Raw genomic sequence first — 27,560 nt, forward strand, 5'->3', positions numbered from 1 at the left:
AGATTATTATGTGTTTCATTTAAAGCTGCAGCTGACCTCCTACTCCTTGAAAAAAAAAATATTCTACACAAAAAAAAAAAAAAAAGTTTTACGCGTTTCATGCGGTCAAATTCCTCGTCTACCACCACGTAGGACTACTGTGGCTTACACAACGATCAACCAATAAAAAGATTTCATATTTCAGTTTTATGGAAAATGCTCAGGGATTAAACTTTCCAATAGTTTCATATGTATCTCAGGCATTCCATTTGTGAAATCCAGTCATTTAAAGCTGAACTCCAGCGGTGATATAAAAAGTGTCTGGTAGGTATACAATACATTAGGACTATAAAATCATGCATAATAACATAATACATATAAAATAGTAAGATGAGAAGACTTTATTCCATAACATAATACATAATAGTATGATGGCATATTGGTATAGCAGCATGATAATACACAGTAATAGCATAAAAAAAAAGAAAAAAAAAAAAAGACACCAGACCCATAGTGTGTCTCCACAATAAAAAGCATAATTGAAAATGGTAGGATCCAAAAGAAACATAATGTTGGTAATAGTCTTTTGGTGTAAAAAGAGGGGCATCTAATATCACAACGCGTTTCATGGCTAATTTGGCAATCTTCAGGAGCAGATGCAGGATAGAGGTCTTTAACCACTTGCCGACCAGCGCACGCCGATGTACGTCGACAGAATGGCACGGGCAGGCAAATGGGCGTACATTTACGTCCCTTTAAATTTGCCGCCCTGCCATCGGCGTGCTCCCGTGCTGGTCGGGACCTCCGTGAGTCCGGTCGCGGGACCCGCGGACTCGATCGCCGCGGGCATACCCGCGATCGTCTCACGGAGCGGCCAAATGAAGAAATGTCGTTGTAAACAGCATTTCTCCATTCTGCCTAGAAACTAGTGACGCTGATCTCTGCTCCATGTGATTGGAGCAGAGATCAGTGTTCACTAAATGAAAGCCCAACCCCCCCACAGTTAGTAACACACCCCTAGGAACACTTAACCCCTACACTGCCACCCACTGGTTAACCCCTTCACTGCCAGTGTCATTTACACAGGAATCACTGCATTTATATAGCAGTGATTACTGTATAAATGACAATGGTCCCAAAAATGTGTCAAAAATGTCCGATGTGTCCCCCACAATGTCGCAGTCACAATAAAAATCGCTGATCGCCGCCATTACTAGTAAAAAAATAAAAATAAATAACTATTAATAAAAATGCTATAAAACTATCCCTATTTTGTAAACGCTATAACTTTTGCGCAAACCAATCAATAATCGCTTATTGCGATTTTTTTTACCAAAAATATGTAGAAGAATACGTATCGGCCTAAACTGAGGGAAAAAAATGTTTTTTTTATATATTTTTGGGGGATATTTATTATAACAAAAAGTAAACAATAATACGTTTTTTTCAAAATTGTCGCTCTATTTTTGTTTATAGCGCAAAAAATAAAAACCGCAGGGGTGATCAAATACCACCAAAAGAAAGCTCTATTTGTGGGAAAAAAAGGACGTCAATTTTGTTTGGGAGCCACGTCGCACGACCGCGCAATTGTCAGTTAAAGCGACGCAGTGCCGAATCGCAAAAAGTGGTCTGGTCTTTGACCAGCAAAATGGTCCGGTCTGAAAGTGGTTAAAAATGTTGAAAGTAATTGATAAATTAGGTAAGTATATAAAAATATTTATTTATACTTTTATTTTTATATTATATATATATATATATATATATATATATATATATATATATATATATATACATACACACACACACACACACATATACAAGTGTGTATATATATATATATATATATATATATATATATATATATATATATATATATATATAAAAATAAAAGTATAAATAAATATTTTTATATACTTACCTAATTTATCAATTACGTTCAACATTTTTAAAGACCTCTATCCTGCATCTGCTCCTGAAGAGTATTATCATACTGCTTTACCAATATATCATTATGTACTATGTTGTGGGATAAAGTCTTCTCATGCTACTATTTTATATGTATTCTGTTATTATGCATGATTTATATTCATACTTTATGGTATACCTCCCAGGTACTTTTAAGTCGTTAGGTCTCCTTGTCTGCATGTTTCACACAAAGTCCCAAACCCTGCTCCCATTTATTCCTTATATCGGGAATGATGGCACATTTTTTGGCCTCAAATAAAGTCACAAACCATTTTTCTTTTTCTCCAGTTACGATATATTTTTTTACACTTACATTGGACCATACATATATGTAATATAACCCCAATTCTAAAAAAGTTGGGATGCTGTGAAATCTACATACAGCGGGTAAAATAAGTATTGTACATGTCACCATTTTTTCTAGGTAAATATATTTCTAAAAAGGTGCTATTGACATGAAATTTCCAGCACATGTCAGTAACAACCCATGCAATCCATACATACAAAAGACACCAAAACAAAGTTCAGAAATGAAGTTACGTGTAATAAAATGGAACGACACAGGGAAAAAGTATTGAACACGCTAACTAAAATGTATTTAATACTTGGTACAAAATCCTTTGTTGGTAATGACAGCGTCAAGACTCCTCCTGTATGGAGAAACGAGTCGCATGCGATGTTCAGGTGCGATTTGGCCCAATTCTTCCACACAGTCTTCAAATCTTGAAGGTTCTGTGGGCCTCTTCTATGAAATTTGTTCTTTAGTTCTTTCCATAGATTTTTTTTTATTGGATTCAAGTCAGGTGATTTGCTGGGCCCAAGAAGCTTTTTCTTTGCAACCAGTTGAGAGTTTCCTTTGCTTTGTGTTTGGGACGATTGTCTTGCTGAAATGTCCGCCCTCGTTTCATCTTCATCATCCCGGTAGATGGCAGCAGATTTTTTTACCAAGAATGTCTTGGTACATTTTTCTATTCATCCTTCCTTTAACCACTTGCTTACCGGGCACTTAAACGCCCCTCCTGCCCAGACCAATTTTCAGCGCTGATGCACTTTGAATGACAATTGCGCGGTCATACAACACTGTACCCAAATGAAATTTTTATCATTTTTTTTCCCACAAATAGAGCTTTCTTTTGGTGATATTTAATTACAGCTGGGAGTTTTATTTTTTGCTAAACAAACAAAAAACAAATGCAAAAAAAAATAAAAATAAAAAATCATGTTTAATAGTTTGTTATAAAATTTTGCAAACAGGTAATTTTTCTCCTTCATTGAAGTGCGCTGATGAGGCGGCACTGGTTGGCACTGATAGGCTGCACTGGTGGGCACTGATAGGCATAGTTAAGGCGGCACTAATAGGCACAGATAAGGTGGCACCGATCGGCACAGATAAGGCAGTACTGATGGGCACCGATAAGGCGGCACTGATGGGCACCGATAAGGCGGCACTGATGGGCAAAGATGGGCACAGATAAGATGGCACGGATGGGTGGCACGAAGGGGCACTGATAGGTACCACTGATAGATGGGACTGATGGGCACTGATAGGTGGCTCTGATAGGTGGCACTGCTGGGCACTGATGGGCGGCACTGATGGGCACTGGTAGATGACCTTGACGGGCACGGATATGTGGCACTAGGGTGCAGCACCGTTGTTGAGGCAGATTGTGGGCACTGATGGGTGGCACTGTGGGCACTGATGGGTGGCACTGATGGGGGGCACTTTTTAATTACTGAGGTGGCACTGGCAGGGGGCAGGTGGGCACTGGTAAGCTGGCCGTGATCGGGACTGATGTCCCGATCACGGCCGCCGGCTCTTTACCGGCTCCGTTGTATCACATGATCAGCTGTCATTGGCTGGCAGCTGATCACGTGGTAAGGGGTCGGGATTGACCCCTTGCTTCGATCCGTGATCAGGCGAGTCTCACAGAGGGGCTCGTGCACGGGACGACATCTATTGACGTCGTCCCGGCAAAGAAGGTCCGCGCTGTAGCCGTCATTTGGCTATAGCGCGGATCTCTAGTGGTTAAATGACATGAAGTTTGCCAGTACTGTATGCTGAAAAACAGCCCCACACCATGATGTTCCCCCTGACCAGACTATATTCTTCCAGTATGTCACAGGCTTGTCTAAATGTTGTGCCGCAAACTCTAAATGAGCTTCAACGTGCTTTTTCTTCAGCAATGGAGTCTTGCGTTGTGAGCGTCCATACAGGCCATGGTTTCAAGAAAAGGTATTGTTTTCTTTGGAACAATTGTACCTGCTATTTCCAGGTCTTTCTGAAGTTCTCCACAAGTGGTCCTTGGCACTTGGACAACTCTTCTGATAATTCTTTTCACTTCTCTGTCAGAAATCTTGAAAGGAGCACCTGATCGTGGCCGGTTTATGGCGAAATTGCATTATTTATGAAGAAAGGCAAAGAGTTGCCTAAATGGGCATTGTGGCAAGAGAGCAGACCCCGCAGGGGTAACTACGTAGAAGGTACAGCAGCCGAAAATTTGTGGCCATCAACTGATTTTCTCAACCAGGGTGCGGTCTTGGTTCCCTGGGGGTGCCACAAGCACGGGACCAACGTTGCCTTAGATTAATGTCATGAACTACCATGGTGTGGGTTGGCCATAGATGGATCGAATCTCGCCCGGTTCAGCAGAGACTGGCCGAGATTTGATCCATTCATGGGGCAGGTTGGTTGTCCTTCGGTCGACTTCAGTACAACCAGCCTGTCAGATATTTCTCATGCAATCACTGCCGGCGGCTGCAGCAGCAATCATTGTGTTCTGCTGGCAGGAAAGGCTCCCTTGCCTGCAAAACACAATAGCACTGCAGAAGGGATTCCCCCATCAACACAGACTATGTTGATGTGGGGATCAAGCAATTTTCTTATCTTCCGCCTGTGGTAGAAGGAAAGAAAAATTGCATAATCTATGGGCTGCCTTAGGCTCGATTCACACAGGGGCGACTTGTCCAGGCGACTTCGCCGCCTGACAAGTCGCGCTCCGTTCTGTACTATGGAACCGTTCTAATAGGAGCGACTCAAGTCGCTCCGACTTAGAAAAAAGGTTCCTGTACTATTTTTGGGGCAACTTCAGGCGACTTGCATTGACTTCTATACAGAAGTCGTTTTGCAAGTCGCCGCTGATCGTGTGCAGGTCGCGGCGCTGCAAGTCGTGCCGCCCCTGTGTGAACCGAGCCTAAGTCTAAGAAATATCTCTCCCAGTTGACGTATGCAGTGGTTGTAACGATAGGAAATGCTTAGTGGTCAAAATGTCCCCTTGGGTCTAACCACCATCTAAGCACAGTTTTGGGAGGTAGATGGCAGAGAGGCGAAAATGTAATTCTGATTTACGTTTTAGAGGAAACCAGTCCTAGGCACACCTATCTGTCCACCAGTCTAACTTTATAGCACCATTGCAGCTGAATGTAATAAATCTTAAAGAATTCGGTAATGAGTATGGGAATCGTAATTATATTTCAGTAAAAAAATACTATGAAACCATAAAAAGGTATACCGTATATACTCGAGTATAGGCCGACCCGAATATAAGCCGAGGCCCCCAATTTACCCCCAAAAAAACTGGCAAACTTATTGACTCGTGTATAAGCCGAGGGTAAGACATGCCTGTCCATCCCTGTGTGTGTGTCCGTCCATCCCTGTGTGTCCGTCCATCCCTGTGTGTCCGTCCATCCATCCCTGTGTGTGTGTGTGTCCATCCATCCATCCATCCCTGTGTGTGTGTGTCTCCATCCATCCATCCATCCATCCCTGTGTGTGTGTGTGTCTCCATCCATCCCTGTGTGTGTGTGTCTCCATCCATCCATCCATCCCTGTGTGTGTGTGTATCCGTGTGTGTGTGTATCCGTGTGTGTGTGTGTGTGTGTGTGTGTGTGTGTGTGTGTGTCCAGCCTACCTGTGTCCCGAGCCTTTGTCCCGAGCCTCCGTCCCGTGCCTTGCCTCCTTGCCTCCGTGCCTCGCCGCCGTGCCTTGCCTCCGTCCCGTCCCGTCCCGTGCCGTGCCTTGCCTTGCCTCCGTCCCGTGCCCTCTTCGTCGGCGCCTCGGCGGCCATTGTAAAATTCAAAAGCTGCGCCGCCGCCTTCGCCTGTGATAGGCGGAACACTGAATTTCCCAGCAGCCTGTGTTCCGCCTATCACGTACATCGTATCATCCTCGTCCGTAGTACGAGGATGATACGATGTCCATGATAGGCGGAACACAGGCTGCTGGGAAATTCAGTGTTCCGCCTATCACAGGCGAAGGCGGAGCCGGAGGCGCGGCTTTTGAATTATAGAATGGCCGCTGTCTGTCTGCTCGACACGCTGATCGAGCGGGCAGACAGCGATGACTCGAGTATAAGCCGAGGGGGGCACTTTCAGCCTCAAAAAAGAGGCTGAAAATCTCGGCTTATACTCGAGTATATACGGTATGTGACCAGTATATTCCTCTGCAGATTTATATACAATATGACACATTCACACGAAGGGAGATATGTTTTTATACGTGGCACCCCATGTACCCAGGACTATCAAAAAGGAAAACAGAAAAAAAAACCCTCTTTCGATATGATTATAAAACTAAACTAGTAAAGGTGTGCCTGTTCACAATACAGTAGGGTGTGTTCACTACCATGGCGCACAGCACAGAAGTACACATTGGTAAAATGGCGGTGGGCATCTAATTAAGAGGGCGAAGCTGGAGAAGTGGATCTACACAGGGCTGTCTTTATTATTGATTGGACCCTGGGCAAACATTTTCTTGGACCCCCCCTGAATCCACTTATCTATTTGTAGGCAGCGCAGACTCAAGGGGCAGCTGCTTTATGCCCCATAACAATGACTAGGCCTGGAGCAGCTGCTCCTTTTGACCCGTGTTAAATATGGCCCTGGTTCTACACATGCAATATAAAACAGAAGGTATATTATAATTACCGTCCAAGTATCAGATAAAACCACAATAGTGTAGTAGGGGCATGTTGGAGAGGTGTTGAGAACAGAGAGAGAGGATTGAGGTCAAGCACAGTGGTAGGGCTCATTCGGTAAAGATTCCCTGCGGGCTTACTAGAAAGCCGTGTTTTGCATTCAGACCTTTGAAGAACACAATAGCCCTGGCAGGTTGACATTGCATCTCCACCACTGTACCTGACTCTAAACTTCTTTGCCCCCCAGAAACCTGGCCTGACACTGCACCCCACATCCATACGTTGTACCTTTCTACCAGCTAGAAACGTTGTCGTTGCATACTTTGCCACTACATACTCTGCCACTGCTTCCCTTGAGTCAGGGCTGGGCTCAGCCCTTCCTTCTCTGAGCTGGCCGCTCAGCTGTCGGCTAATTGCCAGCTCCTATCTCTTCACAGTTACTCAGCTGTTGATGATATCCTGCTCATGAGTCCTGCCTACTTAAGCCGTCCAGTCCAGAGGTTCTCTGCCTTTGCCTTGGTCAACATCACAGAAACTATCTCCTGCAATCCTGTTCAAGACTTGTTTTGCTGACATCCCTTCTGGCTCCAGATCCTGCTTGCTGTTCCACTACATTGATCCCTGACTTCTGGCTTGGCTCACTATCGGTTCCGGTTACTGAACTCTGGCTATGTTTTGACTACATTTGTTCTTTTTACTTTTATTATTAAACAAGTGCAATTTAACCGTACTACTGTCTCAGCCTGATTTCATGGTTTCCAACATGGCCCCAATGTGAAAAAAGTCCTGTGCCATAAACGGCGGCTCCCATGAGTGACGTCATTGCGGCTCCAGTCACTCGGAAGGCCGGGTGAAGATTGAAGCGCCTTCAGTGGCAACAGCACGTCGCTGGAGGGCTTCGCTCTAAGGTAAGTTTCACATAATGTGCTAGTGTATGCGATGCAAACTAGAATTGCCTTAAAAGTTAGAAAAAAAAATTAAAACTAAAACGCGGTTTACTACTTTTTTATTTAAAGTGGTTCTAAAGCCTAAACAATTTTTATCTTAATGCATTTCTTGCATTAAAATAAAAGAGGTTTAGGCATCACATTTTGGCCCCTCACCCCCTATAAAACTTTCCACTGGTCAAAGCTGTTTAACTTTTTATCATTCAAAAGCAATGCCATGTCAAAAAAAGCACCAGGAATCAGATCAAAGATAGCATGTTTATTAGAACATCTGCATTGTTTTAGTCGCCTTATAAAATTGTAAAAAGATAAATAAACCATTTTAAGGTGCTCCATAAATCATATCTGTAGGGGAAAAAAAAAAAAAACACACAAGACCAATAACAATAGATGTCAGGATATGGAGCTTACCTTAAAGTGGTTGTATACCCACATTTTTAACTTTTACCTACAGGAAAGCCTATAATAAGGCTTACCTGTAGGTAAAAAAAATATCTCCTAAACCTGTACGGTTTAGGAGATATTCCCCTCGGTATGCGCCGCTGACTGCAGCGGCGCATGCGCACAAGGGAGTTCTCTCCGTGAAAATCTGGCAGCGCTCGTCCGGCCGGACTGAAATCTCCCGCGCGCATGCGCGGGAGTGACGATATCGCGGCTCCGGCCACTCACAGCGCCGGAGCCGCGATACCCGGAAGAGACGCCCTCGGCGTGGATCGGGCCAGATGTCGGGGCCTCGTTCTAAGGTAAGTATTTCATAATGAGCTAGTATGCGGTGCATACTAGCTCATTATGCCTTTTGCTTTGCAGGTTTAAAAAAAAATAAAAAAAAAATTGCGGGTTTACTACCGCTTTAAGGCCACATGCACACTGGGAGCTTAGCATAGCTTCCAACTGTCCCTGATTTCGAGGGACTGTCCCCGATTTGGAATAAAGTCTCTCTGTCCCTCATTTTGGTCTGATCTATAGAGTTGCATAAAAAAATTCACTTTTTTTTTTTTTAAATCTCACTTCACATCTTTCAAAAAGTGTTTCCCAGAGCCAAACCTTTCAACCAACTTCTAAATTGCTTCACTTGTGAATTTTAAAAGCCAATATAAAGGAATAGTAGTGGTTAAAAAAAAAAAAGCACTTCTGGGTTTAACTAATCTTTTTTTGTACAATTCCCCCTTTAAGGGGTCCGTGGCATGGGGTGTGTCCTATGACCACATACTTTTGCTAATAGCTGTCCCTCGGTCCCATTTCAAAATGTTGGGAGGTGTAGCTTAGCCCTGGTACATGGGGATGTGACGTTGAGCTGCAGGGCACAGGTGCACATCCAGCCTCGTTGCCCGGCACAGCCAGTCAAGCACTATGGGAGGCTAACAGCTGCTGCAGCTGATGGGGCAGGGCATTACACCTAGAAGTACTTGCGCCTAGGGCAGTGGGCACCCAAGGACAAATGCCCGGAAGGCAGACTGCTTAGGGTAGTAACCATCTGGCCTAAACACTCAATTTACATGAGGCCCAAAGTGATCCTCTAAAGCCTGAAGAAATAAAAAGGAAAATGCCAACAAGTCCCTGCAATAGAACTGCTCTGTAGTGAAAAAAGTGCAGCGCTAAATTTGGTAAATTAACTGCTTAAGGACCGCCTCCTGCACATGTACATCGGCAGAATGGCACGGCTGGGCACAAGCACGTACCGGTACGTTGCTCTTTAAGTGCCCAGCCATGGGTCGGGATCAGCGGACCCATTCACAGCTTGTGTCCCGCGATCAGGTCACAGAGCTGAAGAATGAGGAGAGGTCTGTGTAAACAAACCTCTCCCCGTGCTTCCTACTGTGGCTGTCACCAATCGTCTGTTCCCCGTTATAGGAAAAGACGGTCAGTGACGTCACATGCCAGGCCACACCCCCTACAATAAAAAAAAAAAAAACATAACGTCACACATAACCCCTCCTCGCCCCCTAGTGGTTAACTCCTTCACTGCCAGTGTCATTTACACAGGAATCACTGCATTTAAATAGCACTGATTGCTGTATAAATGACAATGGTCCCAAAAACGTGTCAAAAATGTCCGATGTGTCCGCCATAATGTAGCAGTCACAATAAAATCCGCTGATCGCCGACATTACTAGTAAAAAAAAAAATATTAAATGCTATAAAACTATCCCCTATTTTGTAAACGCTATAACTTTTGCGCAAACCAATCAATAAGCGCCAATTGCGTTTTTTTTTACCAAAAATATGTAGAGGAATACATATCGGCCTAAACTGAGGAAAAAAAAAATTTATATCTTTTTTAGGGATATTTATTATAGCAAACAGTAAAAAATATTTAAAAAAATTCAAAATTGTCGCTCTATTTTTGTTTATAGCGCAAAAAATAAAAACCGCAGGGGTGATCAAATACCACCAAAAGAAAGCTCTATTTGTGGGGAAAAAAGGACGTTAATTTTGTTTGGGAGCCACGTCGCACGACCGCGCAATTGTCAGTTAAATCGATGCAGTGCCGAATCGCAAAAAGGGGCCTGGTCCTTTGGCTGCAAATTGGTCCGGGGCTTTAGTGGTTAATGACCTAGCCAAATGAATTGCAGAAATCATAAATGAATATAAGTTAATAATAATAATAATAATAATAACAAATTCTGTGACACACACCCATTTAAAAAATAAGAAAAAAGTGCTACGTTTCACCAACAATCTCATATGTGTATATGCAATACAAATGAAGCGAAAATATCAAAAACTGGTGAAAGAGTTCATAGAAAGTGTGATAAAGTCCCCAGTGATAGTCAGAGCCTTGTAGATCTTTGGACCACAAAAAAAAACAAAAATCAAAGACGGAGCTTGTGACCACCCGTGTAACAGCACCACCACCAATAAAATTGCAGGCTTACCGGAAGGTTCAGACTCAAAAAGAACGTACGTTCTGCGAGCCAATAAAGGCTTTATGGTGTCAACTGACAGCTGGGATGTGGCCTGTCGAAATCGTGTCCCAAAACTTATGGATAATCCATCTCCATACAAAGGTGGTTGATATAAATTTGCAATCAATCGAACGGAGAAATATAAAAAGGGCCACATAGTGTAATTCCGTATAGCTGGTGAAGTTTATTAAAAGTAGTACACTTATATTATAAGTAGTAATTTGAAGCGCTTCTAAAAACAATGGCAGCAGTGGAGTCCTCCCGACGCGTTTCATCTCAATAGACTTCATCTGGGGTCAACTGCTCTGTAGTGGCCGGTGTCTCCTTCCTTCTCTAATGTTCCAGTGCTGAAGCCTTTGGCAAATCTGTTACACAACTTCTGGGAGTGTCAAATGCCAGTGTACCCTGGCACACGTGGTTAAGCCATATATTTACCTCCTCCCATCTGTTCCCCCCTTAAGCTGCAAAGCTGCTTGAGTTCTACAAGGCAGCAATTAAACCCCCTGTTGCATTTGGAGGGCACTACTGCTCATTGAACATGACCTATTCAAGTAAATTGGGCTGCACTGCAACCACCATGCAATGCACATGGTTGTAGTGCAGTAGTCCATCATTTAGGACAGTATTACTCAACTGTGGTCCCGAGAGAAGTCCTTAGGGGTGGCGTGCCAACAGCCTAATCTGAGCGATCCTCTGGTAGCTCCTGCACTAGACAGGAGGAAGAGCACATGGTTAACTCATGTATACAGACTAGGCAGAGCGCTATGCCGCACCTCCCCCCGCTCTCTGCTCCTCTCTGTACTCAAAATATTAAATGTCTTGTAAATGTTTAATCTTGTGCAATAAATTATACTGTTTTAATACTACACTTAGAGAGGCGCCTACCCCCCCCCCCATTTCTTTTACAGTGGAACCTTGGTTAACGAGTAAAGCGGGTAACGAGCGTTTTGAAGATCAAGCAACTTTTTAAAAAAAATTCTGACTCGGTTTGTGAGTGTTGTCTCGCGAAACGAGCAGGATTCAAGCTAATGGGGTGTGCAGCACCGCATTTGGCCTGAGGTGTGGGGGCGCCGCTGACACTCGGAGAGGTTCGGAGCCGTTTGGAAATACTCGGAAACGCTCAGAAATACTCCATTCCTGAGCGTTGCGAGGCTTTCCGAGTTCAGCCGAGCTGTCTCAGAGTATTTCCGAGGCTCTCCAGTGCCCCTTCCCCCACCTTTGGCCACAGGCGGTACTGCATGCAATAGAAGTAAATGTGGAACAAACTATCTTCATTTCCATTGACTTCTATGGGGAAACTAGCTTTGATATGTGAGTGCTTTGGATTACAAGCATTCTCCTGGAATGCATTATGCTCGTAATCCAAGGTTTCACTGTATAGGTTTTGCAGAGTTGCTGGACACACTCCGTGGATGGCTGCTTCTTTTTAAATCACCCCCTTACCGCGGTTCAACTTTGTTTTTACCTAAAGACTGACTAATCAAATGTACATTATTACAAACTAAGGGCATTGCCTCCTGCAGCGCCAGATACCCAATTTACCTTCATTTTGGCCATGTATGGCTAGGATCCGCCAAGATGATGGACTGGCAGCTGGCTCAGCAAGCCTCTGAGAGCCTAAGCCAGACCTCCTCCACAGCCCAGTACTCCAGTGAGCACTGGAGGGGCAGAGCAGAGAGCCGGTGACAGCCATAGGCTCTCTGATCACTGAAGGCTGAGAACCGAGTGATCAGCGGTCTGATTGCTCAGTTCTCATTCTTAGAGAGGGCGGAGAACTGATGCTGCATCCATCTAGGGGAGTATAAATGTTTTTTTTGTTTTGTTTTTTTATAAGCCCACACTTCTCTTAAGCACCCAAACCACTATATATATATATATATATATATATATATATATATATATATATACACACACACACACACACACACACACACACACACATATATAAATACACACACTATATTGTCAAAAGTATGCCTGCCTTTACATGCACAAACTCTAATGGCATCCCAGTCTTAGTCCATAGGGTTCAATGTTGAGTTGGCCGACCCTTTGCAGCTATAACAGCTTCAACTCTTCTGGGAAGGCCGTCCACAAGGTATTATATACACTCCAGAAGCACATTTGTGAGGTCAGGTACTGATGTGGATGAGAAGGTCTGGCTCACAGTCTCCGCTCTAATTCATCCCAAAGGTGTTCTATCTGGTTGAAGTCAGGACTTCCTCCACCCCAAACTCACTCATCCACGTCTTTATGGACCTTGCTTTGTGCACTGGTGTGAAGTCATGTTGGAACAGGAAGGGGCCGTCCCCAAACTGTTCCCACAAAGTTGGGAGCATCAAATTGTCCAAAATGTCTTGGTATGCTGACGCCTTAAGAGTTTCGTTCACTGGAACTAATGGGGTCAAGCCCAACCCCTGAAAAACAACCCCACACCATAATCCCCCCTCCACCAAATGATTTGGACATTATATGGAAAGAATTCTGATAGATAACTGGTTGTAAAGATGGTTAGGTAGGTCATTAAACAGACTCTCCTCCCAACTCAAACAAAATATTCTCTGATGCTTTTTAGTCACATTTGGCTTAGGCTGGCCATACATGTTCAATCCTCTTGTACAATTTTCCTTTAGATTTACCAAAAAACATATAATATGAGGTCAAAACTAAACAATTTCCAATTGTATCCAATTAGGCAGGCCCTTGCACTACATAGTTTAAGGTAAATCTAAAAGAAAATTGTACAAGAAAATTGAACATGTATGGCCAGCCTTAAGACTACATTTTTGATTTTCTGAAACACTTAAGCCGCGTACACATGATCGGAATTTCCGGCCAGAAAAAAAACAAACAGATGAGAGCTTTTCATTGGAAAACGCAACCGTGTGTGTATGCTCCATCGGAATTTAGCTGCCCGAATTTTCGCCAACTGATAGCATCATAGCACGTTCTCAATTTTCCCGACGGAAAAACTTTCTAAATCGGGAATTCCGACACGCCAAAAATCACGCATGCTAAGATTCAACTATGAGACGGGAAGCTATTGGCTACTGGCTATTGAATTTCCTTTTTCTAGTCCCGTCGTACGTGCTGTACCGTCACCGTGTTCTAAACGATCGGAATTTGGTGTGACCGCGTGTAGGCAAGACAACTTGATCCGAACTCCGTCGGGAAAACCATCAGAGCTTTTTCCGAAGAGAATTCCGATCATGTGTACGCGGCATTAGAGTAGTGATTTTCTGAAGAACTACAGACCGCTATAATGTTCTGTTCTGCTGTATGAAGCAAGAGAAGTGAACTTTAGAAAAGTCCAACATTATTAGTCCACAAACCAACCACAATAGTTCCCAATCTCCCCTCCCCCTCCCCTCCCCCCCCCCCCGACACCTTTTTTTTTCTGTCTGTTGATTAACACAAGTAGAAGAAGACGGTTACCTCCACAATGTCGGAGTTGGTTCTGCTCTCGTGTGGTTCGTTGTACTCGGTATACTTTAGAAGGACCTTGTCCATGTCGGTGCTCGCATACTGGAACAGTTTGTTAGAGCCATTGAAAATAATCAGTGCAATCTCACAGTCGCAGAGTACGCTCAACTCGTAGGCTTTTTTCATTAACCCAAATTTCCGCTTGGTGAAAGTAACCTGTGTAGGGGGGGAAAAGAATTGTTCGATTATTCTCATGAAATATAAGCTTCTAATTGGCTGCACTGTTTTAATGTGGGGCAAACAACGAGGACAGTTTTCCATAGAAAACAAAACCGATTTTTGACCATCTGCATGTTAGTAAAGCCATTTCTGAATAACCACAGAGGAGGTCAGTGATACAAAAACACTGCAGGTACCTGTATACACATACACAACATAGATGAGTGTAGTGCCATACAAAAGACGCAGTTATGCCAGCTGGGCACCAATTGTAATGCAACATTGATCGGCACTCCTCCAATTTTAACCACTTCAGCCCCGGAAGGATTTAGCACCTTCCTGACCAGAGCACTTTTCTGCAATTCGGCACTGCGTCACTTTAACCGACAATTGCGCAGTCGTGCAAAGTTGTACCCAAACAATGTTGGCACCCCCCCCCCCCCCCCCACAAATAGAGCTTTCTTTTGGTGGTATTTGATCACCTCTGTGGTTTTTATTTTTTGTGCTATATATAAAAATAAGGAGCGACAATTTTGAAACTAAAAGCAATATTTATTTATTTATTTTTTTATATATACTTTTTTAGATTTTTTAATAAATATCCCCCAAAAATATCTAAAAAAATAATTTTTGTTCCTCAGGTTTAGGCCAAAATGTATTCTTCTACATATTATATGTAGAAGAATACATTAATACAATATATATATATATATATATATATATATATATATATATATCGCAATAAGTGTATATTGCTTGGTTTGCGTAAAATGTATAGCGTCTACAAAATAGGGGATAGTTTATGGCATTTTTATTATTCATTTTATTTTTTTAGTAATGGCGGCGATCTGCGATTTTTATCCTGACTGCAACATTATGGCGGACACTTTTGACACATTTTTGGGACCATTGTCATTTATAGAGCGATCAGTGCTATAAAAATGCACTGATTACTGTGTAAATGACCGGGAAGGGGTTAACCAGGAGGGGGCGATAAAGGCGTTAAGTGTGTCCTAGGGAGTGATTTTAACTGTGGTGGGGGATGGGCTTTGACTCACATGACAGCGAGCAGTAGATCCCTGTCATGTCACAAGGCAGAACAGGAAAATGCCTTGTTTAAAAAGGCATCTCCCTGTTATACCTCTCTGTAACACAATCGCGGGCTCCCGGCGGACAGAGTCTATGGGACCCGCGGTCACGGAGATCACAGCACACGTGTACCCGCAGTGCTGCTTCTTAAAGAGGACGTACCTGTACGCACTTTTACCCACCCATGCCATTCTCCCTGCATATATCGTTGTGCAGCGGTCAGGAAGCGGTTAAACAGAACTGGCTTCATGCATTACATTTTATTTAAAAAAAAAAAAAAAAAAAATGCCCATTCCTATCACAGTAGAATTTTCCTTCCTTTAGGGAATATAATGCATTAGGTCACTGGTGGTAAAGCAGAGCTAAACGCTCTCTCAATCATTTAGCGGTGTTTTACCGTCGGATTTGCGGTGCCATTACTCCCACTAGCGGCCGAGAAAGGGTAAAAACCGCCAGCAATACGCCGCAATAGCGCCAATAGTGCCCCATTGATTTCAATGGGGAGCAGCGGTGGAGGAGCGGTAAACACACCGCTCCTTCACCGCTCCAAAAAAGCTGCTAGCAGCACTTTTCCCTGACGTCCTGCCAGCGCACCGCTGCAGTGTGAAAGCCCTCGGGGGTGTCACACTACAGACAATTGTGCAGCTGTTTTAGGGTGGATTGCAGGTGCCATTTCTAACACTATAGCGCCTGCAATACGCCCTTGGTGTGAAAGGGGTCTAACTATTTTTTATTCCTTAAAGAGGAACTGCAGTCTGCTCACATCATTTGTAATAAAAACATCTTTGCCATTCTGAAGCTTCCCTCCAACCACTTTGCATATTTTATATATATTGTGATTTTGTTCTTGCCAAATATGCTGCAGAAATCTCCCTCCACTGAGTCTGGCTGCAACCATGTTAACTGTGGGCAGCTGAAGCTGCTGCCTGTTCACTTCCTCAATTTACAAAGACACAGAGGCACACCTCCAGCTCTGCAGCTCACATTGGCCCTCTTATGACTCTTGCCCCCTCCCTTCCTGGCAATCTCTCTTTCACTCTCTCTCTGGAGCGAGAGAGAGAGCTGTGCATGATGTCATAAGCCTAGGCTAATGACCAGACAAGAAACAGGAAGTTGGCTGTATAAGGTATTTGCTGGCAGAAAAAAATGTTTTACTATCTAAAGTTAAAACAACAACAAGGGCAGAAGATTTAATAGATGGAAAGTTGAAAAAATGACTGAAGGTCCGCTTTAAGCTGCTAGCATTAGTAAATAGACAGGAAGGTATATTAGTTACTTGTTTTAGACTTTTTTTTTTTTATATTTCTTCAATTGCTTCCTGGTCTTTGGCCTAGACCAAAATAATGTCAGCCACCCCAAGTGTTTTCATGAACATCTTTTTTTCTTTTCATCTGTAGGAGGGCAGAAGGGGCTTTCTTAGCCAAGCACATTCCCCTGCATACATTCCTGAGCTAAGGACAGATGGATTCCAGATGGATGGATTCATGCTACATGAATCATCTGCCCTTACTCAATATGGCCATGGCTAGAAATGCTGGGGGGTGTTTTTGCAAAGTGATTTCTCAACTAAAATAAAGCATTGAGACACGGATGGATGGGGGAGCTTCTTTGATTACTAAAAACAAAAATTTTGCTCGGATCAGTGATCATGCGAGTCTCATAGACTCGCCGATCACAGAGCGCGCCGCGCGGGCCCGTCAGGGGGCGCGCAGGCCGCTCGTGCACGGGACGACGTCAATAGGCGTAGTCCCGGCAAAGGAGGTCCGCGCTGTAGCCGTCATTCGGCTATAGCGCGGATCTCAAGTGGTTAACAAGACTCGTGGCCACTCATTAAAACAACATCTATCAGTGGTACCTATCAGTGCCCCTTAGTGCCACCCATCCGTGCCACCCATCCGTGCCCATCGGTGCCACCAGTGCAGCCTATCAGTGCCCACCAGTGCAGCCTATCAGTGCCCACCAGTGCAGCCTATCAGTGCCCACCAGTGCAGCCTATCAGTGCCCACCAGTGCAGCCTATCAGTGCCCACCAGTGCAGCCTATCAGTGCCCACCAGTGCAGCCTATCAGTGCCGCCTCATCAGCGCACTTCAATGAAGGAGAAAAATTACCTGTTTGCAAAATTTTATAACAAACTATTAAACATGATTTTTTTATTTTTGCATTTTTTTTGTTTGTTTAGCAAAAAATAAAACTCTGAGCTGTAATTAAATACCACCAAAAGAAAGCTCTATTTGTGGGAAAAAAAATGATAAAAATTTCATTTGGGTACAGTGTTGTATGCCCGCGCAATTGTCATTCAAAGTGCATCAGCGCTGAAAGCTGAAAATTGGTCTGGGACTGAGGGGGGTTTAAGTGCCCAGTAAGCAAGTGGTTAAACTCCCTTTTGCGAAAAAGTTTTCTCCCTATTGTGGGGTCACCAGTACGGTATTTGTATATTGAAATCATATCCCCTCTCAAGCATCTCTTCTCCAGAGAGAATAAGTTCAGAGCTCCCAATCTTTCCTCATAACTAATATCCTCCAGACCCTTTATTAGCTTTGTTGCCCTTCTTTGTAGTCGCTCCATTTCCAGTACATCCTTCCTGAGGACTGGTGCCCAGAACTGGACAGCATACTCCAGGTGCGGCCGGACCAGAGTCTTGTAGAGTGGGAGAATTATTGTTTTATCTCTGGAGTTAATCCCTTTTTTTAATACAAATATTCTGTTTGCTTTGTTATCAGAAGCTTGGCATTGCTGAGCCTATCATCTACTAGGACCCCCAGGTCCTTTTCCATCCTAGATCCCCCCAGAGGTTCTCCCCCCCCCCCAGTGTATAGATTGCATTCATCTCATGGTTAATGTGAAACTGTGTAAATGCATCAATGCAGTGCATGTTATCTCAGCTTGCACAGCTTGAACTCATTGAATGAGTTTACCAAAAATTTAAATATTGCAGCATATTAGAGCTGCACAATTAATCGTTAAAAAATCGTGATCGATTCAACCCCTCTGACAATCTCTATTACAGAGTTTGCTGATTCTTTCATATAACAAGTGGAGAGACTTACAGTGCCTTGTGAAAGTATTCGGCCCCCTTGAACTTTTCAACCTTTTGCCACATTTCAGGCTTCAAACATAAAGATATAAAATTTTTATTTTTTGTGAAGAATCACCAACAAGTGGGACACAATTGTGAAGTGGAACGAAATCTATTGGATTTTTGAAACTTTTTTAACCAATAAAAAAATGAAAAGTTGGGCGTGCAAAATGATTCGGCCCCCTTGCGTTAATACTTTGTAGAGCCACCTTTTGCTGCGATTACAGCTGCAAGTCGCTTGGGGTGTCTCTATCAGTTTTGCACATCGAGAGACTGAAATTCTTGCCCATTCTTCCTTGCAAAACAGCTGGAGCTCAGTGAGGTTGGATGGAGAGCGTTTGTGAACAGCAGTTTTCAGCTCTTTCCACAGATTCTCGATTGGATTCAGGTCTGGACTTTGACTTGGTCATTCTAACACCTGGATACGTTTATTTGTGAACCATTCCTTTGTAGATTTTGCTGTATGCTTGGGATCATTGTCTTGTTGGAAGATAAATCTCCGTCCCAGTTTCAGGTCTTTTGCAGACTCCAACAGGTTTTCATCCAGAATGGTCCTGTATTTGGCTGCATCCACCTTCCCCTCAATTTTAACCATCTTCCCTGTCCCTGCTGAAGAAAAGCAGGCCCAAACCATGATGCTGCCACCACCATGTTTGACAGTGGGGATGGTGTGTTGAGGGTGATGAGCTGTGTTGCTTTTACGCCAAACACATCGTTTTGCATTGTGGGCAAAAAGTTCTATTTTGGTTTCATCTGACCAGAGCACCTTCTTCCACATGTTTGGTGTGTCTCCCAGGTGGCTTGTTGCAAACTTTAGATGAGACTTTTTATGGATATCTTTGAGAAATGGCTTTCTTCTTGCCACTCTTCCATAAAGGGCAGATTTGTGCAGTGTACGACTGATTGTTGTCCTATGGACAGACTCTCCCACCTCAGCTGTAGTTCTCTGCAGTTCATCCAGAGTGATCATGGGCCTCTTGGCTGCATCTCTGATCAGTCTTCTCCTTGTCTGAGCTGAAAGTTTAGAGGGACGGCCAGGTCTTGGTAGATTTGCAGTGGTCTGATACTCCTTCCATTTCAAAATGATCGCTTGCACAGTGCTCCTTGGGATGTTTAAAGCTTGGGAAATCTTTTTGTATCCAAATCCGGCTTTAAACTTCTCCACAACAGTATTACGGACCTGCCTGGTGTGTTCCTTGGTCTTCATGATGCTCTCTGCGCTTTCAACAGAACCCTGAGACTATCACAGAGCAGGTGCATTTATACAGAGACTTGATTACACACAGGTGGATTCTATTTATCACCATCAGTCATTTAGGACAACATTGGATCATTCAGAGATCCTCGCTGAACTTCTGGAGTGAGTTTGCTGCACTGAAAGTAAAGGGGGCCGAATAATTTTGCACGCACCACTTTTCAGTTTTTTATTTGCTAAAAAAGTTAAAAAAATCCAATAGATTTCGTTCCACTTCACAATTGTGTCCCACTTGTTGGTGATTCTTCACCAAAAATTAAAATTTTATATCTTTATGTTTGAAGCCTGAAATGTGACAAAAGGTTGAAAAGTTTAAGGGGGCCGAATACTTTCGCAAGGCACTGTATATGCTCACTCAGCTGTTAAAAGAAAATATCGGGGCAGTCTTCCAAGTTTTTCAAATGAAACATCAGGGGTTAATCTGAAATGAGGGGAGGCTCTGCTGATTTTATCATCCAATCATGTGCAAGCTAAAATGCTGTTTTTTTATTTTCCTTGCACGTCCCCCTCGGATCTGCAGCGACTTTACTTCAATGTGTACTTAGAGTGCAAAATGGATTTTCCTTTAGTAAATAACCCCCACTGTAACCAACTCTTCTTTCTTAGATCAAAGGGATAAACTGTGTGTAAAGAAAAAAAATCCAGGCAGTCTGCCAAGTTTTTAAACTAGGTGTAAATGCGGGAAGTTTACCACTTAAAGTGGCGTTCCACCCAAAAATGGAACTTCTGCTTTAACCGCTTAAGGACCACCTCCTGCACATATACGTCGGCAGAATGGCACGTCTGGGCACAATCACGTACCTGTACATGGCTCTTTTTAAGTTCCCAGCCGTGGGTTGCGAGACCCGAGGAGAGGTCTGTGTCAACAAACCTCTCCCCGTGCTTCCTACTGTGGCTGTCACTGATCGTCTGTTCCCTGTTATAGGGAAAGACGATCAGTGACATCACATGCCAGGCCATGCCCCCTACAATAAAAAAAAAAAAAGAAAAAACACACAACGTCACACATAACCCCTCCTCGCCCCCTAGTGGTTAACTCCTTCACTGCCAGTGTCATTTACACAGGAATCAGTGCATTTAAATAGCACTGATTGCTGTATAAATGACAATGGTCCCAAAAATGTGTCAAAAACGTCCGATGTGTCCGCCATAATGTCGCAGTCACAATAAAAAAAAAAAAAAAACGCTGATCGCTGCCATTACTAGTAAAGAGATTTTTTTTTTTTTTTTTTATAAAAATGCTATAAAACTATCCCCTATTTTGTAAACGCTATAACTTTTGCGCAAACCAATCAATCGCCAATTACGATTTTTTTTACCAAAAATATGTAGAAGGATATGTATCGGCCTAAACTGAGGAAAAAAAATTTTTTATATATTTTTTGGGCATATTTATTATAGCAAAAAGTTAAAAATACTGCATTTTTTTCAAAATTGTCGCTCTATTTTTGTTTATAGCGCAAAAAATAAAAACTGCAAAAGGTGATCAAATACCACCAAAAGAAAGCTCTATTTGTGGGAAAAAAGGGACGCCAATTTTGTTTGGGAGCCACGTCGCACGACCGCACAATTGTCAGTTAAAGCGACACAGTGCTGAATCGCAAAAAGGGGCCTGGTCCTTTGGCTGCAAATTGGTCCGGGGCTTAAGTGGTTAAGCACTCCTCGTCCCCTTATATGCCACATTTGGCATGTAATTTTTTTTTGGGGGCGGTGGGGCTTCGTTAGGAGGGGGACTTCCTGTTCCACTTCCTCCTTCCGCCCAGGGACCGCCAAGGTGACTCCTCCTTTCGCCTTAGGTGGCCCCTCCCTCTTGGCGATCTCCTGGGACACGTGACAGGATCCTGTCTACTCCGGGAGCGGAGCGTGATTCACGCATGCTCCATGCGTGCCCGACCATGAAGCCGAAAGCTGTCACGGCCAGGTGCCCAGAGTGGCAATGGAGGCGCTGGCGGAGAGGAGGGAGAGAGGAGCAACACTCCATTCAGCCGCATCGCTGGATCGTGAAACAGGCAAGTGTCTGTTTATTAACCACTTTGCGCCAGGTGGACGTCCTGGGACGGCCTCGACTTTCCGGGGTTATAGCTGAATGATGCCTGAGGCTACAGACATCATTCAGATATCGGCATTTTCAGCCGGCGATTCCCTGCACCATAAGAACGATCATAGCGGCTGTTCCGCCGCTTGATCGTTCTTACGGTGCTTCTACCGACTCACCGCTTCCATCGTTGAGTCAGACACAGGATCCGCCGCCCTCCGGATAATGATCATAGAGATTTCCGATGGACCAGATGGTCGCTGAAGTCTCTATGATTGTTCGGAGGCCGGGCGCGATGTTATGATGTCACGCCCGGCCTCTGCATTCAAATAACGGCGCCGCCTTGGCTGGGAAGCCGTGATAGTTTTTTTTATTTTGTGGGATCTTATGGACTCCATATCTCACTTTAAATAGGTCCGATTGTGCCATATTCCTATTACAAGGGACGTTTACATTCCTTGTAATAGGAATAAAAGTAATCAAATTATTATTTTTTTTTTTTTTTAAAGTGTCAAACTAAAAAAATAAAAGTAAAATTAACAATAAAAAAAAAAAAAAAAAAAAAATAATTTAAAAGCGCCCCTGTCCCCGTGAGCTCGTACACAGAAGCGACCGCATGTGTAAGTCCCGCCCACATATGAAAACGGTGTGCAAACCACACATGTGAGGTATCGCCGCGAACATTAGAGCGAGAGCAATAATTCTGGCCCTAGACCTCCTCTAACGCAAAACATGTAACCAGTAAAAAAAAATGCAAAGCGTCGCCTATGGGGATTTTTAAATACCAAAGTTTGGAGCCATTCCACGAGCGTGTGCAATTTTGAAGCGTGACATGTTGGGTATCTATTTACTCGGCGTAACTTCATCTTTCACATTATGCAAAAAAATTGGGCTAACTTTACAGGTTTTTTTTTGTTTTTTTTAAAAGCATGAAACTTTTTTTTTTCTGAAAAAAACGTGTTCGAAAAATTGCTGCGCAAATACCGTGTGAGATAAAAAGTTGCAACAACCGCCATTGTATTCTCTAGGGTCTTTGCTAAAAAAACATATATAATGTTTGGGGGTTCTATGAAATTTTCTAGCAAAAAATGATGAATTTTACATGTAGGAGAGAAATGTCAGAATTGGCCTGGGTGCGAAGTGATTAAAAGTCAGCAGCTACACTTTTTGTAGCTGCTGACTTTTAATAAACATAAAAAGCCTGGAACTCTGACACTTAAGTTAAAATCAATATTTTTTGCTAGAAAATTACTTGGAACCCCCTAAACATTATATATATTTTAGCAGAGACCCTAGGGAATAAAAAGTCAACTGCTGCAATATTTTATGTCACACCGTATTTGCCCAGCGGTCTTTCAAACGCAATTTTTGCGGAAAAAATACACAAAAAAAAAAAAAAAGGAACAGTAAAGTTAGCCCAATTTTTTTTGTTTTAATGTGAGAGATGATGTTACGCTCCGAAATTCATGAGAGAATCGTGATCTCTCTTCCAAGCAAAAAATAAAATAAAAAATCGTGATTCTCATTTTAGCCAGAATCGTGCAACTCTACAGCATATACAGCCTCATGCTACATAACTAAGCTCCATTTCACGCTGAATAAACTAAATTATTAAAGCGGTTGTATGGTCTTTTTTTTCACTTTTACTTACAGGTAAGCCTATAATAAAGCTTACCTGTAGGAAAAAAAAAAAAAAACATCTTAAACCTGTATGGTCTAAGAGATATTTCCTTGGCAATGAGCCGCTGATTGCAGCGGTGCATGCGCACAGGGGTTTCTCGGCTGGAAGACGCCGCACCCTGCCGGAAAGAAATCTCCCGCGAGCATGCAAAGACATCAGTGTATTTGTGTTTCTACCAATTAGTGGACTGATCAGTTCCGTCTGACCAGTCAATATCCAGATAATTGAAGTCCCCCCATGATAATTACATTGCCCTGCCTGGCCACCGCTTCTATCTGTGAAATGAGTTTTCATTTAAAGGCATCCTAAACCTTCCTACCTGCACCTCGGGCTCATCACCTGCATAGGATGTGCATTGATCATATCGTTTCATTATGTGGTGCCCTGTACACACAGCCTACAGTAGAGTAAATCTTCACTTTCCGGTGTCAGAAGTGTAACCCCTTCGCACCCAAGTGTCAAATCCAAATGCCTAATGCTGGCCCATACACTATACGAAAAATCTGCCGAAATTCGGTCATTTAGACAGCTCGTTCGTTTTTCGGGCAGTTAATCGGCACAAAATCGATAATCGCTGGGACGTTTTTGAGCCGAAAAAGGACAAGTTTGGAAATTTTCTACAGAACGAGCGATAAATTGAAAGGTTAACCACTTCAGCCCCGGACCATTTGGCTGGCCAAAGACCAGAGCACTTTTTGCAATTCGGCACTGCGTCGATTTAACTGACAATTGCGCGGTCGTACGACATGGCTCCCAAACAAAATTGAAGTTTTTTTTCCCCCCCACAAATAGAGCTTTCTTTTGGTGCTATTTGATCATCTCTGCGGTTTTTATTTTTTGTGCTATAAACAAAAAAAAGCGACAATTTTGAAAAAACACAATTTTTTACTTTTTGCTATAATAAATATCCCCCAAAAATGTATGAAAAAACACTTTTTTTTTTTGTTTAGGCCGATACGTATTCTTCTACATATTTTTGGTAAAGAAAAAAAAATAAAAATCGCAATAAGCATTTGATTGGTTTGCACAGAAGTAATAGTGTTTACAAAATAGGGGATAGATTTATGGCATTTTTACAAATTTTTTTTTTAGTTGTAATGGCGGCGATCAGTGATTTTTATCATGACTGCGACATTATAGCGGGCACATCGGACACTTTTGACACATTTTTGGGACCATTGTCATTTATACAGCAATCAGTGCTATACAAATGCACTGATTCCTGTGTAAATGACACTGGCAGTGAAGGGGTTAACCACTAGGGGGCAGTGTGTCAAGTGTGTCCTGGGGCGTGTTTCTAACTGTGAGGGGCGTGGCTGTGTGTGACAAGTCACTGATTTCTGCTCCCGATGACAGAGAGCAGAGATCAGTGACAATGTCACTAGGCAGAACGGAGAGATGCTTGTTTACATTAGCATCTCCCCTGTCTTCCTCCCCGTTAGACGATTGCGGGTATCCCCACGGCAATCGAATCTGCGGGACCTGCGACCCAACTCACAGAGGTCCCGGCCAGCACACATGCGCCGGTGGCGCACACGTGATAGCACAGCGGTAAATTTAAAGAGACGTCCATTTCCCTGTCCATGCCATTCTGCCCAAGTACATTGGCCTGCGCCGGTCGGGAAATGGTTAATGTGTTTCCAGTCCAAACCGTCTGCACTAGAAATATGTAACACAACGAACAAAAAAATTTATTCATTTATGTCCACTGAACGATTTATCGCTAATTACATGATGGAACTATGGTTTGCGCTCATGGCCGAATGTTTGTTATTATTATAATTATTATTATTCAGGATTTATATAGCGCCAGCAATTTACGCAGCGCTTTACAATATGTTCTTCGAAAATGGCTTTGGTCGATTTTTCGTATAGTGTATGGCCAGCATAAGCCCAATTTTGCAACTTTGACATGTGTTCGTAAAATCGTACATATCACCACAACTACTTTGTGCATCCAGGTGGATTATACCACAGTTTTTCAGGACACATCGGGCTTTCATTTGGTGGTAAATAGTAATGGATATCTCCCGATTTGTTTTTATTATCAAAAGGAAAACTGCCCCAAAGCATTCACATTAGTGCGATTTTACATGTCAAATTGCATGTCTTTGCCCGCAATTGCGGGCCATGGCACTGTTCTAATCAGTGTGGCACCTCCCCGGATTTCAAAAAGTCGTTTCTGTACTACTTTTAGCGATTTCCATTGACATCTGTTCAGAAACCCACACAGATGTCTGAAAGTAGTGAAATTGTGCGAGTTCAGATGAACTCACATGGCTCGATTCTCGCAGCTCAGTGTGAACCTGGGAAAAAAAAAAAAAAAAAAGAGTAAAAAAAATAAAAAAAATAATATATACCGTATTTAATCAGCATATAACACGCACTTTTTTCACGTAAAATCAGGGGAAAATCGTGGGTGCATTTTATACGTCGATCCCCCACCGATTGTGAGTCTCTCAGCCGTTCTCGCAGTCCCGTGTGAGCCGGCAAAAGCCGCCAAGAGCTACCGAGCGCCACTGAGATACACAGGACATCCGGCTCTGTATCTCGGCGGCGCCATTTTTAAACAGTAAGGCTACACTGACAAGGCTGCATATTATATATATATATATATATATATATATATATATATATTTATATTTGGGCCGAAACAACTAATCGATTAATCGACGACTAATCAAAATCGATTATGAAATTAATCGATTACTATTTTCATAATCGATTAAAATCGGCCAGTAATAAGGGGGTTAAAAAAAAAACTGAGCCCTTTATAGTACAAAACGAGCAAATAATGGCTACTGTAAATATTACTTTCACTATTCTACAGTAAAAAAATGAACCCCTTACAGTAGTGATTAGCTGCTTTTTTTTCTACTATAAAGGGCTAATTTTAGTTTTTTTTTTTTAACCCCATTATATTACTAAACGTCTTAGACTTGGTTCACATCTATGAGTTTATTGGTGCTTTTTGCAGAAACGCACTACAGTTCATTTCCATGGTTTCCTATGGGACACGTTCACATCTGAAAGGGTGAGGGACTTTTAACGCAAAATGATGCTTTATTGGTTCAATATTCTTCAATGGAGAAGCTGCAGAAAAGAATGTAATGCATTTTTGCAGCAATTTGTGTTTTTTAATCTGCCCAAAAAAATGCAAATTGCAGTAAAATCACGTGCGCAAAAATCAAAACTCACAGCAAAAAGCACCGCAGAAACAGATCAAAAGCAAACTGCATAGGTGTGTACCGAGCCTTATGCTGATCAATTTTCAGATGAGAATATTCAGACGAAAAATCTTTGTACATTCGCTGAATGAAAGAATTTTGTTTGAAATTTTCACTTGTTTTTAACATTCTGTTTTTAAAATGAATGCAATTTCTGAACGAAAACCACATCCACTGCCTGAAAATTCCTTTGACTAAGAAGTTTTCTATTATTTCCCGTCACTGTGGTCGAAAATGAACATCAATTTGAGCCACTTTTTTTTTAAGGTTATTAACCGATTAATCGAAACAATAAATCGGCCAACTAATCAATTATGTAATAATCGTTAGTTGCAGCCCTAATATATATATATATATATATATATATATATATATATATATATATATATATATATATATATATATATATATATATATTTATTTATTATTATTTTTCCTTTGGGCGGTGTAAGCCCCGGCTTGCCTGCCGTAGAAGACTGAATGAAAAGGATTGGCTGCACACCGACGTGATTGAAGTCTATAATGTCTGTCTATGAATGCATGCAAGAAATACATTGTATCACTCTCTGTCCTTGCGGAGATAGAAAAAAAGAGAGTGTATGTAGAAAAAAAAAAATTATCATGAAATAATAATAATAAAATAAAAAAATATTTATTTTAAGGTTGGCTCTAGGTCAGTGGCAGGATTAGTGTTTGGGACAAGGTTAGGGTCAGGACGCATTTCACAAAGCTGCAGTTTCACGTAGCTGTGTGAAATGCGGCCACCTCTGTTGTGACTTTTGCACTTGTGGTGTATGTTATATCATTTACATGGAACATATACTAAATGGACTTCAGTCACGTC

General features: G+C 42.6%; 1 protein-coding gene across 8 annotated transcripts in view; it reads right to left on the reverse strand.

Annotated features, from left to right (window-relative positions):
• The window catches only part of LOC143963026 (myocyte-specific enhancer factor 2A homolog), a 282,759-nt gene that overhangs the window by 119,705 nt on the left and 135,494 nt on the right, over positions 1-27,560 (reverse strand). For all 8 annotated transcript variants that reach the window (XM_077472570.1, XM_077472574.1, XM_077472575.1 and 5 more), the window contains exon 3: positions 14,146-14,349. In XM_077472570.1, coding sequence (XP_077328696.1) covers positions 14,146-14,349 — 204 coding nt within the window. The remainder of the gene's footprint in view (positions 1-14,145; positions 14,350-27,560) is intronic.

The sequence above is a fragment of the Lithobates pipiens genome, unplaced genomic scaffold, assembly GCF_037356315.1.
Source record: "Lithobates pipiens isolate NorthernLeopardFrog02 unplaced genomic scaffold, aLitPip1_a1.2 Scaffold_8, whole genome shotgun sequence".
Taxonomy (NCBI): Eukaryota; Metazoa; Chordata; class Amphibia; order Anura; family Ranidae; genus Lithobates; species Lithobates pipiens.